Consider the following 14913-nt stretch of genomic DNA (forward strand, 5'->3'; position numbering starts at 1 on the left):
TACTAGATGTTACTAAAAACTGCTATATTCATTTAGATCAATATTTTAATTCAAACTTAAATGATATCTCTGAGAAACCAAAGATCTTGTTCGACTTTCTCATTGCATTTTTCAAAAATATCAATATTCCGAATAATCGATCTGTCTTTCATATTATGCGCAATACTTTCTCACGCCATGCGCTTTCACCGCATCACCCTCCCTAATTCCCCTTCCTTCCACTCCTCACACCTCCCCTACCGCTCCTCCTCCTTCCCTCTCCCTTCCTACCCCAACACTAGCTGCTTCCCTGACCTAAGCTTATCCATCACGCTCAGTTCCTCCATCACACATCACAGCTTTGCGATGTATTTTTACACCGCAGGTCCCGCATTGAACTGTGAACATCATTGAAACCTTGGCTCAAAAACTTGGTCTCCGCCTTACACGTTACGTTGCAACATAAAAACAATAGACCACAGACAACAACACAGCCATGATGTAAAACTAACTTCACCGGGCGAGTTGGCCGTGTGCGTAGAGGCGCGGCTGTGAGCTTGCATCCGGGAGATAGTAGGTTCGAATCCCACTATCGGCAGCCCTGAAGATGGTTTTCCGTGGTTTCCCATTTTCACACCAGGCAAATGCTGGGGCTGTACCTTAATTAAGGCCACAGCCGCTTCCTTCCAACTCCTAGGCCTTTCCTATCCCATCGTCGCCATAAGACCTATCTGTGTCGGTGCGACGTAAAGCCCCTAGCACAAAAAAAAAAACTAACTTCAAAGCTCAGAGGAACATCTTACGCAAATTGAATATTGTATTTCTGTCAAAAGCTCAAAGAAAATGTTTACTACACTCTTAGTTTATAAGTGACATCATTTATGAAAAAGTGACTACAAATTTGAATCTTTGACTACCAATTTCATCTCAAACTTCAGCAAAGTTTTAAAGTGTTATATGTATTTTTTAAATATTATGTTTGTTGGGTCCTAACTCGTGTTTGTACAATTTTAATTCACCCTTCATGGGTTGTTTTGATAATGACTGCCAAGTTCTGAACTTGTGATTGAATATCCATTCACTATTTTATTCCTCATTTTACTCGTATTTAATCATAATGATATAATATTTTGTGTCATGTATATGTTTGTTTGTATATGTATGTATGTAATCATGCTTATTTCTCACATTTCGGCTGAAGATGACGCTAAATAGCGTTGAAACGATTTCCAAGTAAACATGTTGTAACTTAACCATTATAACATTTATTTGTAATGAAAAGGTGGGCCCTTTAACCCTTTCCCGCCCACATTTTCAGTCTGCTTATTGTCAGATTTCAACCTGTTATTTAGGAAAAATTGAAGCAGAGCACACTGTTTCAGAAAAAGTTAAATATAATAAAAACAATGTATTCAAATTTTCAATAATATTACAAAATATACCATCACATCCATTTCCGTATTCATTGAGTCATAAGGTTGTTGGTTCAAACCTCCACCCCCTTCCAATTGTGGTACTCGACACAAAGGTAGGCTCTATTTGTCACATTCTTATATTGTATGAATCCCTCTAAACCAATAACCGCATGATTCTGGAAGTGGAATGTATACTGTATATCAGCTTCTATTTCCACTGAACAAGTGTCTTCACATTCTGTATCTATGTTTCCGTAATATGCCTGTTTGAATGCTGCATTGATATATATACAAGTGGCTATCTCACTGAATAGTTTGTCTCCTCCTAACATATGTTAAAAATAACATATTTCTCGGAATCCTCATTCGAAATTATGGACAGGTTCAACATCATCCATATAATCATTCGGACTAGTGAAATGAAATATTTGTGTTAACTGAAATGGTGCGGCATCGCATCGGGTCCGAATTCTTGATATCCGTTATCACTTACATCACTGTTATCACTAAAATTATTTTCGTTGATACGTTATTCCCTCACCAAAAATTCACTTTCACCCCTACTCAGTGATTCTGTGTCACTTTCGTCGCCTATATTCAGCTCGGTTTCAATATCCGCAGTATTCAATCCCGCCATGAATACGAATGAAACAGCTGTCCTGTGCTCGCGGAAGTTCAAGTCGTTTCCTAGGCGACGTCAAGACAGATTATCGCTCTTCTTTCATTTCCTAAGCCTTGTAGATCGTACTGCATGTTCATAAATGCCTCATAAACACTTCAAAGCCGAAGAAAACAAAAAAACTATCGCATAGCTCGCGTAAGTGTGCAGATGATGCAGCCGGGTGCTAAGGACCGGAAGGCAAAGTGAAGAGTCGGGCGCTGAGGGTGTGAAAGGGTTAAGTTACCTCTCTTAAAATCAACTCCTTATCGTTTGCTTGCAAAGCAACGCCAATTACATACCTCATCTTAAAAAATTGTCTCAAGTGCTTCACTTTGATTAAATAGATAATTACACAATAATTACACATCATTGATTGGGTGTTATGTTTTTCGTGCTGCTCAGTGTAGTATAACTCCATCCACAAAAAGTCTTCTCATTCTAGTTCTTTACTTATATTTATATATACAAGAAAACATAAAGGTCCAGTAATACTGCCTGGAGGGAATGCCATCTTGATATGATCAGATAATGCTTCACCTACTCTAGTTCTCTGAGTTCTATTTTCTAGAAATGCAGCCACCCATTCAGTATTCTTTTGTCTAGTCCAGTTGCCCTCATTGTTGTCAGCAGTCTCCCATGATCTAGTGTATTGGAAGCTTGAATAGGTCATCCATTTTACTTCCTGAATCTAAAATATTGGCTATATTTTCCTGGAATCCCACAAGTTAAGCTTCAATAGAGTAACTTTTCCTAAACCCAAACTCGTTTTATCAAACCACTTAGTAGGTTTATGAACCTGTCTAATATAATCAGAAAGAATACTTTCCCAAAGCTTATATGCAGCACATGTTGAGCTGACCGGCTTGTAATTATGTGCTTTATGTTTATTATACTTTCCTTTGTACACTGGAGACAAAGCCAGCTGAACATAGAATAAACTGCAGATTTTCATAAGAGATTAATCCTTGTCAAAACACTGTGGGGTCCTGTTTTTGGAGTCATCTGCCACCTCTTTTTCACACACTTGCTCTTGATGTAGCCTTTGCTCATTTCTCATAGCCTCCAAACAACGAGTCTGTGAATTGCTTTTGGGGTACGTTCTAGCATCGGTCCGATTCTTCTCGTGATTTTCACTCACAGTGGATTTGGTTAGAATTCTTTCTATGGCTGGATGCAGTTCCTGACACCAACCCTCCTCCATTATCTAGTTACAATCCTGTGTAACTTTGCTCAGCAAGTATTATCAAACTCTGATACTGTATTTCAACTTCAGAAAGTTCAGCCACTGTTTGCTGTTTGTCTCAATAAAAATCATTTCAGATGTTGAGATAATAAATCAATTTGATTAATTCACATATAATCAGACCTGTATATCAGTATCTGAAAGTATTTGAGTGAGGGCTTGTAAGAAGGCGGATGAGCACTAGCTGTGCTGTGACTTGTAGTAGTAACGTGTGATGGTCAGCTAATAGACCTCGGTTGTTTCTCTTCCAGGAATGCAGTTCATGGTGTGTGTGGTTTTTGTTGTTGATTTTTTTTTTTTAAGTTCATACTGTATTGTTTGTATTCATGTTAAATTTTGATGAAGAGAGAAAACTTGTGAACTACAAACTACAAGTTTGTTTGCCTCAGTCACTCAAGCCTAATTGGAAAGTCTATGACTGGAAAAGAGAAGGAGGGAGGGAGATTGAGTTTGTGTGTGATTTTACATGAAATTAGTCTGGTGACATTGCAATGAGTGACTCCGTCTCTCACTGTGCAGAATGTTTTTGCTCACCCACCTTCTTACGTGCCCCTCACTCTAGGAGACTCCCCCCGATTTGAGTAACACGTGCAAATCCATTTCACTTCAGTTTTAAAATGTCCAACAGGAATTATACAAGTATACAAGTTGTTTTTTTTTTTTTTTACACTGACACAAATAGACCTTATGGTGACAATGGGATAGAAAAGGACTAGGAGTTTGTAGGAAGGGACTGTGGCCTTAATTAAGGTACAGCCCCAGCAGTTGGTGCAAAAATGGGAAACGAGAAACCATCTTCACAGCTGCCGACTGAGGTTTTAACCCACTAGCTCCCGAATGCAAACTCACAGCTGCATGACCCTAACTGCACGACCAATTTGCTCGGTGTATTCAAGTGTTTTTAGGCTTTTTCAATTGTGAAATTACCAGAGTTTCTCCAGTGTAGCAGTGTGTTGGTCAGTTGGAATGCTGCACCTTTCCAAGAGTCTGTGGCTAATGCACTGTTGTGACACCCCTTTAAGCCTTCTTTGTAGGACAATGCAGTGACATTGCTTTGTGGTAAATATGTACCTTCATTTGTATAAATGGTTACCTTAGGTTTTACTGCTTCTCACTGGTGTGTGTGCAGAGCAACTGTGTCATATGCGTGGTCTTAGCCCTGTTTCACTGACTGATATCAACCCTATTTGGTGGATATTTTCGCTATTGAGCATTTTTTCGTTGTGTTGTGTTGTGTACGTACTGTTAGCTTTTAGTGTGCATCAGAAATTAAGTTCCTGGAAGGGAACCATAATTTAATTTCACCAATTGCGCATACTAAAGAATTCAAGCCCTTTAAACTTGTTCTGTTATTACCAGCATTTTAGCAGTGGGTTTGTCATTTGGAAAGACATACCTTTCCAAGAAGCTGGCAGCCTGTGTGCTGTTGAGAGTTACGGAGTTCAGTTTTGCAATTCATGAAGGAAAGTTTATCTTTAACCAGTTTACCTTACTTTAAAAAATCTTTCTAATTTTAATTCAGTAATTAAGTACTCTCAGTGTTTTAATAGTTAATAATTGTAATACTCATCAAGTATCAGAAAATGCCAAGAATATGCGTATGGTTTGAGTGAACTATACAGTGCTCATTTCACTCTGGTTCAGCGATATATTTCTGTTGAACATTTTACAATTTGAGTATTACAGTTAGGAATTGTTAACACCTAAAATTCCTGGTGCATATGTGTTTTTTCTCTTTCATTTTTCACATATGTATATATAAGAGTTTTCTGTAGCCTACATTGCTCAGAATTTAAAAGGGATGGTATTTCTGTATCGGTCGTGTCCATAGTAACTAGGAAATGCACTTTTTAATTTTCCGTAATTTCTGTCTGTCTGCATGTATGTATGTACACGCATCACAAGAAAATGGCTGAAGAGAATGTAATGAACATTGGTATGTAAAGTCCAGGAATGAGCCGCTACAATCTACGCCATAAATAATCTTATTCATGCTGAGAGAAATGGTAGTTTAGGGGAAGGCCTAAAATTTAATTCTCAAACATTTATTTTATTAGTTGTCCTATCATAATGAAAATCGGTATGTAAATCCCAGGAATAAGTTGCTACAATTTAGGCCCAGAATAATCGTATTCACGCTGATAGAAATGGTAGTTTAGGGGAAGACCTAAAATTTAATTCTCAAACATTTATTTTATTAGTGGTCCTGTCTTAATGAAAATCGGTATGCAAATTCAAATCCAATTGTTTTACCTTCATACCCCCGAAGTAAGAGTATATTGCAATTATACCAGACATAAAAAATTGTCACCGAATGCCAAATAATACTAACTTGTGTTCTCCCCAGAAATTTTTGTCAGCTGGGTTGTAGGAATGAGTAGCCAGGCAGGGAATACTTCTATGTAAAAAATTAATATGATAAAATTTCTATTTATTCCCATCCAGGCATTAACAGTAAGATCAGAAAGTTAAATATTAACTGAAAAATTGAACAATTTTAACCAAGCTCGATAGCTGCAGTCGCTTAAGTGCGGCCAGTATCCATTAATTGGGAGATAGTGGGTTCCAGCCCCACTGTCGGCGGCCCTGAAGATGGTTTTCCGTGGTTCCCCATTTTCATACCAGGCAAATTTCGGGGCTGTACCTTAATTAAGGCCACGGCCGCTTCCTTCCAATTCCTAGGCCTTTCCTCTCCCATCATCGCCGTAAGATATATCTGTGTCAGTGCGACGTAAAGCAAAAAAGAACAATTTTTGTGTTATTATCACGGGCAAGACTAAACAGAGTATTTTGAACTTCTAGTGATCTAGTGCTCGTTCGTAATCATGTAACACCGGAGCGTACTATTCAGTTGCTGCGGAGTGGCATACGGGTTTGTGACGTCGTGTGGAATAGAGTGCTCTCATGCGATTCCATGCTAATCCAGACACTACGTATAGCACGACACTACGTGATAGTCAAGTTAAATATTTTCTTTCTCCAATGTAATCTATGCATTTAGGCTGACAGTAATGAAGAATTATCATTTAAATAAAATGTTTTGCAGTATATATGTTTTAATTTGGAGCACCCATTGACTGAAATATGTATTAATATTATGTAACTAGCGAAGCCTCTGAGGCGCAGGTGGCAGTGCGCCGGGCTCTCACCGCTGGCTTCTGTGGTTCAAATCCCGGTTACTCCATGTGAAATTTGTGCTGGACAAAGCAATGGCGGGCACTCCGGTTTTCCCTGTCATCTTTCATTCCAGCAACACTTTCCAATCTCATCTCATTTCATTTCATTAATCTTAATCATTGCCCCAGATGAGTGCGACAAACCTCGGCAGCCGGCACAATTCCCATCCTTGTCGCTAGAAGGGGGCTTCATTCATTCCATTCCTGGCCCAGTCAAATGACTGGAAACAAGCTGTGGATTTTCATTTCATTATATAACTAGCATATATCTAGGTTATGTTAGCCGGGTGGTCTTTAAAAAATTGCAGGGAGGTGCACCCATTAAAAAGTTCCTGGGGAGAACACTGCTAACTATAATCATCATACTGAGCTTGATAGCTGTAGTCGCTTAAGTGCGGCCAGTATCCACTATTCAGGAGATAGAGAGTTCGAACCCCACTGTCGGCAGCCCTGAAGATGGTTTTCCGTGGTTTTCCATTTTCACACCAGGCAAATCCTGGGGCTGTACTTAAATTAAGCCCACGGCCGCTTTCTTCGCACTCCTAACCCTTTCCTGTCTGATCGTTGCCATAAGACCTATCTCTGTCGGTGCGATGTAAAGCAACTTATAAGAAGAAACCAAAAAACATTATATTCCGCAGCTTGTTCCGCTCGCTCAGGGTCCTTGCATGCGCTGAGGCATGAAAGAGTTGTGGCCGGAGATTTAAGGTTACGTGCCCTTCCTGACACCGTGGGATGTTCAGTTGAAAATCCCATCCCAGCAACACCAGGAATCAAACCATGTTCACTGGGATGACACAGGCAATCAGCTGAGCCACTACACCATCCTATTCGCCAATAATAGCAATGTATTGTATATATATCGTCATTGGGCAAAGGAAACCTCGTAATTCCTTTGGAGCGAAGTCCACGGAAGAAGCCCAAAGCTGAGTGGTGAGCAATGGCTGGAGAACTGTTCATGGCATTTTCAGTGCTTAATGATAATGGATAGTGCATACCCGCCAACTTTTACGGTTTGTCCGTAAAATTTATGGAAATTGCAGCATTTTACGGATGGACGGTGTCATTTTACGACTTCGCGGATAAAAATTTGAAACGTTGGCATTAGATAATTGCTCCATTTCTGTACAATCGATTGTTTGCGTGGGTCGAAGCACGCTCGGTCTTGGCAAGACAGACTACAATATATCGTAGTCTGTCTTGGTCGAAGGCAAATCCACGTTAGTCGATAACTCATTCTTTGATATGATTGGCATTTTTAATCGTGTGATGTTTGTGTCATTGTTGGAATTGAATTTAAAATGGTAATTCTAAATTCCCATGGAGGGAATTAGATATTTTTCCACCAATAAGAGCATATCAAAAATCAGATAAAAAATTAGATGCTGGCTTTTCAGGCGTTTGCTCTATTAACCAGCATTTATCTCCCGTATGCAGTTATCAGACTGTGCCACATGAGAGGCTTCTGATAAGTTCACCTGCATACACCCCAGCATCAGTGGGTAGGGTCTGACACATCCCACTCTGACGAGTCTAGTGTCAGACCTAAGACGAAATGCTAGTTAATAGAGCAAACGCCTGAAAAGCCAACATCTAATTTTTGATCTGATTATTGAATTTAAAGCTGGGTTAATTCTTCTGTGTGAATCTTAGGTGTTGGCAGGCTCTGCTCCACAAATTCTTTGTTCCGCTCCGTTCATAGGATTGTGAAGTGAAATGTCTGAGAGTTATAGGCTGCTCTTTTCCTTTTCTTAATCATTTTTTATACAAACTATTATGATGCTCCGTTCACTTGTGATTTAACCTATATTTTTTGACCATGTGATTGTTGTTCTTGGGCCTTTTGAGGTTATGACATATTTTAATGAAGGGTTCAAGGTTTTGTGTTATAACTTCGTGCTTCGCAGTTTCCTCTATTCGTTGGACTAATCACACTCGTTCCAATGACTGGGTATACCGCTATTAATGAAGCCCCTTAAATTACAAAGAAGAAAAATAATTACATTCGTTCCACGTGTGTATGTTTTTACCATGTGCACATTCTTCATTCACGAGGTTGGCGTCGTGTTCATTTAATCTTTTAAGGCTTTGTGTGCTTTGCCATGTTTTAATGAAGTGTTTGACTGCCTTGAGTGTTTGTTATAATTTTATGTGACATTCAGTGATCGATGTTTGAATGGATATAGAGACATTTTTTTTCTTGGACATTTTCATATGCTATATTCCTATTATAGGTTATCATTAATAAATCCAACAAGAAACAGTACTTCCAGACATTTAAAGAATCATATTCTGTTGATTTTCCGTGCGTACTAAAATCGAGAAAGGGAGAAAAATTTTCCTTTTCACAGTATGTGGGTGTGAAATTAATATTGCACATGGTGCAAGAAACGATTTAAGTAATCATGTGAAGTGCGGTAAGCATGTAAGTTACGTTAAATCGAAGGAAGATAACAAGAAAATCAACACCTTTTTTGTCAAGTCTGGAAACGTCGACAGTGACGTAATTAGGGCTGAGTGTCTGTATACTTCCGTTTTGGTGGAACACAATGTGCCTTTAAATGGCGCTGATCATACTGGGGTTGTATTTAAGATGATGTTTATGATGTTTCCCACATCAGAAGTTGGAGAGAAATACAGTTGTGGTCGCACAAAAATGGCATGCATTGTAAATAAAATGGCAACAGTTAGAAGTAATGATACGAATGCCAAGTTGTATCCTATTGTTGTTACATTCTACGATATTCCGCGGGAAAAAGTAGTGAGCACTGTGCTATCCATACCAGCATTAGAGGGTGACTCAACAGGGCGAAACATAGGTAACCTGATGTTATCACAGGTGAATTCTCATAACATACCAATTGAAAACTGTGTGGCTTTCTGCTCCGACAATGCTCCTGTTATGATAGGACACAGAAATGTGGTTTCAGCAGTTCTGAAGGAAGTTCAACCAGGTATTGCCATCATAGGTTGCATTTGCCACCTGATTAATCTAGCAGCTGAAAAAGGTGCTGGAAGATTACCACTTAAAGTGGATGAGATCCTTGTTGATATATTTTATTTCTTAGAGAAGAGTGTAAAAAGGAAAGAACACCTTCAGAAATTTCAGAACTTACACAATAAAGAGGCAAAGAAAATTCTGAAACATGTATGTACTAGGTGGTTATCTTTAGGCAGATGTTTGGATAGACTACTGGACCAGTGGGATCCGCTTCTTTCTTTCTTCAAGGAGGAAGTAATATTATGTAGTACCCAAAACATTTCCATAAGCTTGACATCTTTCAAAGGGTATCAGAAGAAGAGAATTCTTGATTCTGCTACTACACATGCCCCTAAAAGAATAGCATATTCTTCCAAATGTGACAAACCCATCCTAAAAAGCAAAACTTCTGCTACAACACGTGAGGAAAAATTGTTTGTTCCTATCCTCAAACTTGAACAAGGCCTTTTGCACTTTCCTTCATGTGACTATTCCTGTATTTGACAAATTCAATGTTGCCCTTCAGACTTCTTCCCCACAAGTTCCTTTTTTATTAGAACTTCTAATGGATTTGCTAAAGCAGTTGTTCACCAAGTTTGTTAAGCCCAAAATTGTCAAAAGCTTCTCATTGTTAGAAGTTGAGTAAAACTTGATTCAAAATCAAAGAAGTGATGATGAGTTAGTTATTGGCATTCAGACTTCGAACATAGTGAATGATCTCCAAGGTACAGATAAATCTCTTTTCTTTTCTTCAGTGAGAAACTACTTTTGTACTGCCTGTGACTACATTATCAAGAAGTTTCCACTCAAGAATGATGTGTTAAAGCATGCTCAAGTTGCTAGGTTAGACAAAATTGAAGATGCACAGTTTTCTTCCATTCATTTTTTCTTGGAAAAATTTCCTATCATGTTATGCAAGGAAGAGAATTAAACTACAGATGAGGTGGTGAATGAGCTTCAGAGGCAGTTCACAGCTCTTCAGGTAGATGACACTTTGGTTGCAAATCAAGATGCTGCGAGTGATTCTAGTTGGGCACAAATATCAAGAATTCGTGGAGCCGATGGACTTCTTAAGTATAACCAAATTTCTAGGGTAATGAATGCTCTCTATTCTCACCATACCCCATAGCAACGCAGAATGTGAACGTGTTTTCAGTCTTGTGAAGAAAAATAGAACAGAGTTCAGGTCATCCATGTCCAATGAATCTCTGGAGTCTATTTCTATTTTGAAGACCAGGAGTTCTGGTCCCTGTTATGACAAAATATTTTCTCAAGACTTTTTGCAGGAAGCTAAAAAGGCCACAACCATGACTTTAAAGTCGAACTAGTGTGATTTGCAGTGTGTATTATATTTTTTCTTGCCTGTGTTATGTTAAACAAGTTTTATTGTGTAAAGCCTTTTTCGATTATCACGTGTCTGCTTAATTTATAAAGGATGTCCTGTATGTATGCTCCAAACTAATATTCACCACGCCTGCTGCTGTTTAACATGGATTTCTTCTTGATTGTTATTTTCCATCTACAAATCATTGGCCTATGATGTAAGTAGATTTGATTTGATTGAGATATTCTGTTTAAAGCATGAATTATTGTATTTTGTAGCCCAGAAGTATTATTATTATTTTCGTCAAGCCGGGGTATGTCAAATCTTAGATTTTCGTCGCGCATGAGTTTTACTGATAACCCTTTTCAAAAATTGGTAGGTATGATAGTGGAGTCGTCTGTTCCCTTCTCAGCCAACGCAGCACACCTTCACAAGGTAGATGGAGAAACCTGGTTTTCTCTTGAGTAGAATTACGAGGTTTTCATTCCCTAGCAACGATATATACGAGTATAATTATTAATGCAACAAGTACTATTTTGATGAACGTAGGTTTTCGGGGCTTATTGTATTAAGATAAAATAAATGAATGTGCTAACTGGATTAAAGCCACTTATGTATATTTAACAAAGCTGAGCTTTCCACCAAATTGCATTGGTCTTCATCAGGGCATGTGAAGGTCTGCCTCCAACAGTGAGCAAAGAAATGTTTTGAAGAAGCGTGGAAGTCACAACCGTACTATCCATGGCCTCTCCACTAACTGGACTCGGGGATTGTCGTGCTGTGCTGTGGTGGTTGGGAGGGAAGTTACTGATTCAGCGACCTTTGTCGACACAGCACGTCTGGTCAGCCTAACTAAAGGAGAAGATAGGAAATTTAACTCGTCCAGGAGATCTCTGTATTACTGTGACCAGCGGTTATGGACAGGCCCCTGGAAATCTCTGTTTTTAAGTACAGGCTTAGTTTTCAGCTTGCGCTGTCTGTTAGCTAGAGTTTGAACTATTTGCCATCATAGCATGGAGTAGTAAGATCATTGATGTTAGTGCCGATATATTTTTTTTTCCACTTTTACGATCATTGTAACCATGAAAACAATCTATATGTAGGGATGATCTTACTTGTGCGTCTGTAGACAGTTGCTAATGGCAGTGTGCCTTGCGTGACGACAAACTATTTTTACACAGATTCATTATCTGATGTGCCACATGGGTGACATGCCCTAAAAATTCTCGTAGTTTCTCAGCTGACAGTAGGTTACAGCCACCAGTAGGTGATGGGCTATGAGAATTCTCGCTTTTATGCACCTCATATTTCCTTGATCGTTGATAAAGTTGTGGGCGAGATAATGAGTTTCATATGGTGTAGTCATGGAATACAGTATAAACTATTGCTATCGCCGCATCTTTCTTTAAACCGTAACAAAATAACATCTGATATGTAGAGCTATTCTCTGGATCTCCAGTGCAGATGTCACCATGGCGTGCCACATTCAGTTGCTGATGGGTACCAATATTTGTGATTAATTATATGCAGACCAGTTATCGTAGATACAAAATGACAGTGAATTGGATATTTCTAACGATTAACAGCTAACACTAAACGGGGAGTAACCGTAAAGAGAAATTCTTGCATACTTGAATACAATAAATACACTAAAGGCACAAACAGGGTATTCGTACTACACTGTGTTAGAAAAACTCTTATACAGTCACAAACGGTACTGCTTTGAAAGATATACCATAAAGGCTACTAAGCAACCTAATGAGTACATATTCCAAGTTTGAGATCAATATCTTGAACACTTTTCGAGTTACAATAGTTTGAGTGCAGCAGTTCAGTTTCTTTCTTAGAGGTTTGAACTATCCGATCTACATGGGGTAGCATCCTCTGTTTGGGATCCGTCCTCAATGTGTTAAGGACAGTGAGATTTTCTGTCCACTATTTTGATGAATTTCTCAAATATACAATATAAACTTGTTTTTCTGTTCTGGGTCTAGAACATGGACCTCCTATAATATCCCTTGAAAACTTGCTCCCATTCTCTCTTCAAGTCAAATCCTAAGACTTGGATAACATTTCAGTTTCAGTTTTTTACTGATGATGTAAAATGTTTTTTGTCTTACTTTGTTTATTGTTTCCTCATTTCCCTCCAGCTCACAACCAACAGTGGAGATGGCGGAACTGTTCTTATATGTGGGGGAACAAACTGGGACCTGATAGGTCGTAAGACTCCACCTAAAGGTACTAAAGGTACGACGGGAAAGAATCTTTGGCTGCCTCATAGATTCACACCACTGAGTGGTGTTAAAGTTCGATTAGTGGCCTCCGGTTGTACTAGTGCTCACAGCATTATTGTTACAGAGGAAGGACAAGCAATGGCCTTTGGTATGTATGGATTTATTATGTATTGTTTGTTTCCTCACAAGTGTACAAATATATTTTTGAACATTTTTGATAAGAAAGCTATTTGGATACAATTTGTGTATAAGAACAGGATCTTGTTTTGTGTGTTTAGGTCGAAATGAAAAAGGTCAACTAGGTGTGGGTGATGTGAATCGTCGTGACGTCCCAACTGTAATTGAAGCTTTAAAATCACACAATGTTGTTGCTGCTGCCTGTGGACGAAACCACACATTATTCCTCACAGGTAAGTTCATTATTATATGGGATTCAGCACTAAGCAGTAACAATGTTACAAGTGTATTTATGGCCAGTTTTTGGGTTTATAGTTTTTCAGTATATGGTTACTTTGTTTCATCATTGAGTTGAAGTCCTAGACGTAAATAATTATGGTTACTCATGCTAGTACAAGCACAAAAATTTTATGCCTAAACAGGTTTCGAGCCCCTAAATTTAATCAGTGCAGTACAATTAAGAATTCATGCGTTTTAATATTTTTGCGTTAATTCTCACATTTTGCTGACTAATGGGGTACAAAGCAGATCCTTGCATAATAGGTATATCCTGTTTGCATGTTCCTTAAATTTATTTGCCTAAAAGTTTATATCTGCCTTTGTTTTGGAACATTAGGTTGTATAATCTATTGATTACTGTTTTCACATTGTTTGGCACACACGAGCAAATCATTGTTACTCCACACTTACTTTCACTTAAGTACCTGAAAGTTTTTTCTGCATGGGACAGACATTTTTTACTTTAATTATTGAAAATTAGTTTAGCCATGGGACATGCGTTTTGTAAATTTGCATGAAATAACTGGTATAGTTTTGTTCTTTCAGGTTTTAGTTATTGAATATTGTCTATTGTCTCAGCAATAACTTACAGAAAACAAATGACTAACTTTTAAACCTGTATGACTGATCATTGTTTATATCAGAAAAGAAATGAAATCAACAGGACATCTACTCAGTGCCCATCAAGAATGCCACAGTTTCCCTAATAAGACTTGAGTTTACTTACATTTCAGTATTAATCTGAGTCTGCCAGTAGCTTATTCCTTTTCCCCTGTGGGTGGAGGTGGTGAAATAATACCCACGCTATCCCCTGCCTGGTGTAAGAGGCGATTGAAACAGGCTCTCAACTTCGGAACATGGGTTGAAGACCTTGGGACCCTGAGCTGAGTCCTGACATTGCTTCCACTTGTTTTAGGCTCTTCACTAACATGTATCCTATCTCAGCTCCCTTGGGTAACTCTTATGTTCTGACCCCTAGGGCTTAGCGGGAGTGTCATTTTCACGCCCTTCGTGGCCTTGTCTTTCTTTGGCTGATACCCTCATTTTTCAAAGTGTTGGACCCCTTCCGTATTTTTCTGTAATTAGTGGTATTAGAGGATGGTTGCCTAGTCATACTTCCTCTTAAAACAACCACCACCACCACCACCACCACGGAGTCAGACATCCTTTGATTAGCTGTTGCAAGTCAGTCCATTATAGTACCATTCCCTCCATTTCGCACTAGTCAAGACATCACCACTGATCTGCGTTGTAGGGCAGTCCTTGATAGTGATAGAATCCTTATCTGATGTTTACATAATCTTTCCTTAAATAATTGCAAAGAATTTGGAAATTTATTGAACACATCTCCTTTGGTAAATTATTCCAATCCCAAAATCCTCTTCCTATCAGTGATTCTTTACCTTAATTTGTCCTATTGAATTCCAACTTTATTTTCTTATTGT

At 38.6% G+C, this 14913-nt stretch overlaps 1 protein-coding gene across 2 annotated transcripts in view; it reads left to right on the forward strand.

Moving 5' to 3' along the window:
• Window positions 1-14913, forward strand: part of LOC136875365 (protein RCC2 homolog) — a 321715-nt gene that overhangs the window by 49620 nt on the left and 257182 nt on the right. For both annotated transcript variants that reach the window (XR_010860420.2, XM_067148916.2), the window contains exons 3-4: window positions 12929-13160; window positions 13291-13422. Coding sequence is in view for 1 of the 2 variants with exons in the window: in XM_067148916.2 (XP_067005017.2) it covers window positions 12929-13160; window positions 13291-13422 (364 nt within the window). In the remaining variant the exon portion in view is untranslated. The remainder of the gene's footprint in view (window positions 1-12928; window positions 13161-13290; window positions 13423-14913) is intronic.

Source organism: Anabrus simplex, chromosome 6, assembly GCF_040414725.1.
Source record: "Anabrus simplex isolate iqAnaSimp1 chromosome 6, ASM4041472v1, whole genome shotgun sequence".
Classification (NCBI taxonomy): domain Eukaryota; kingdom Metazoa; phylum Arthropoda; class Insecta; order Orthoptera; family Tettigoniidae; genus Anabrus; species Anabrus simplex.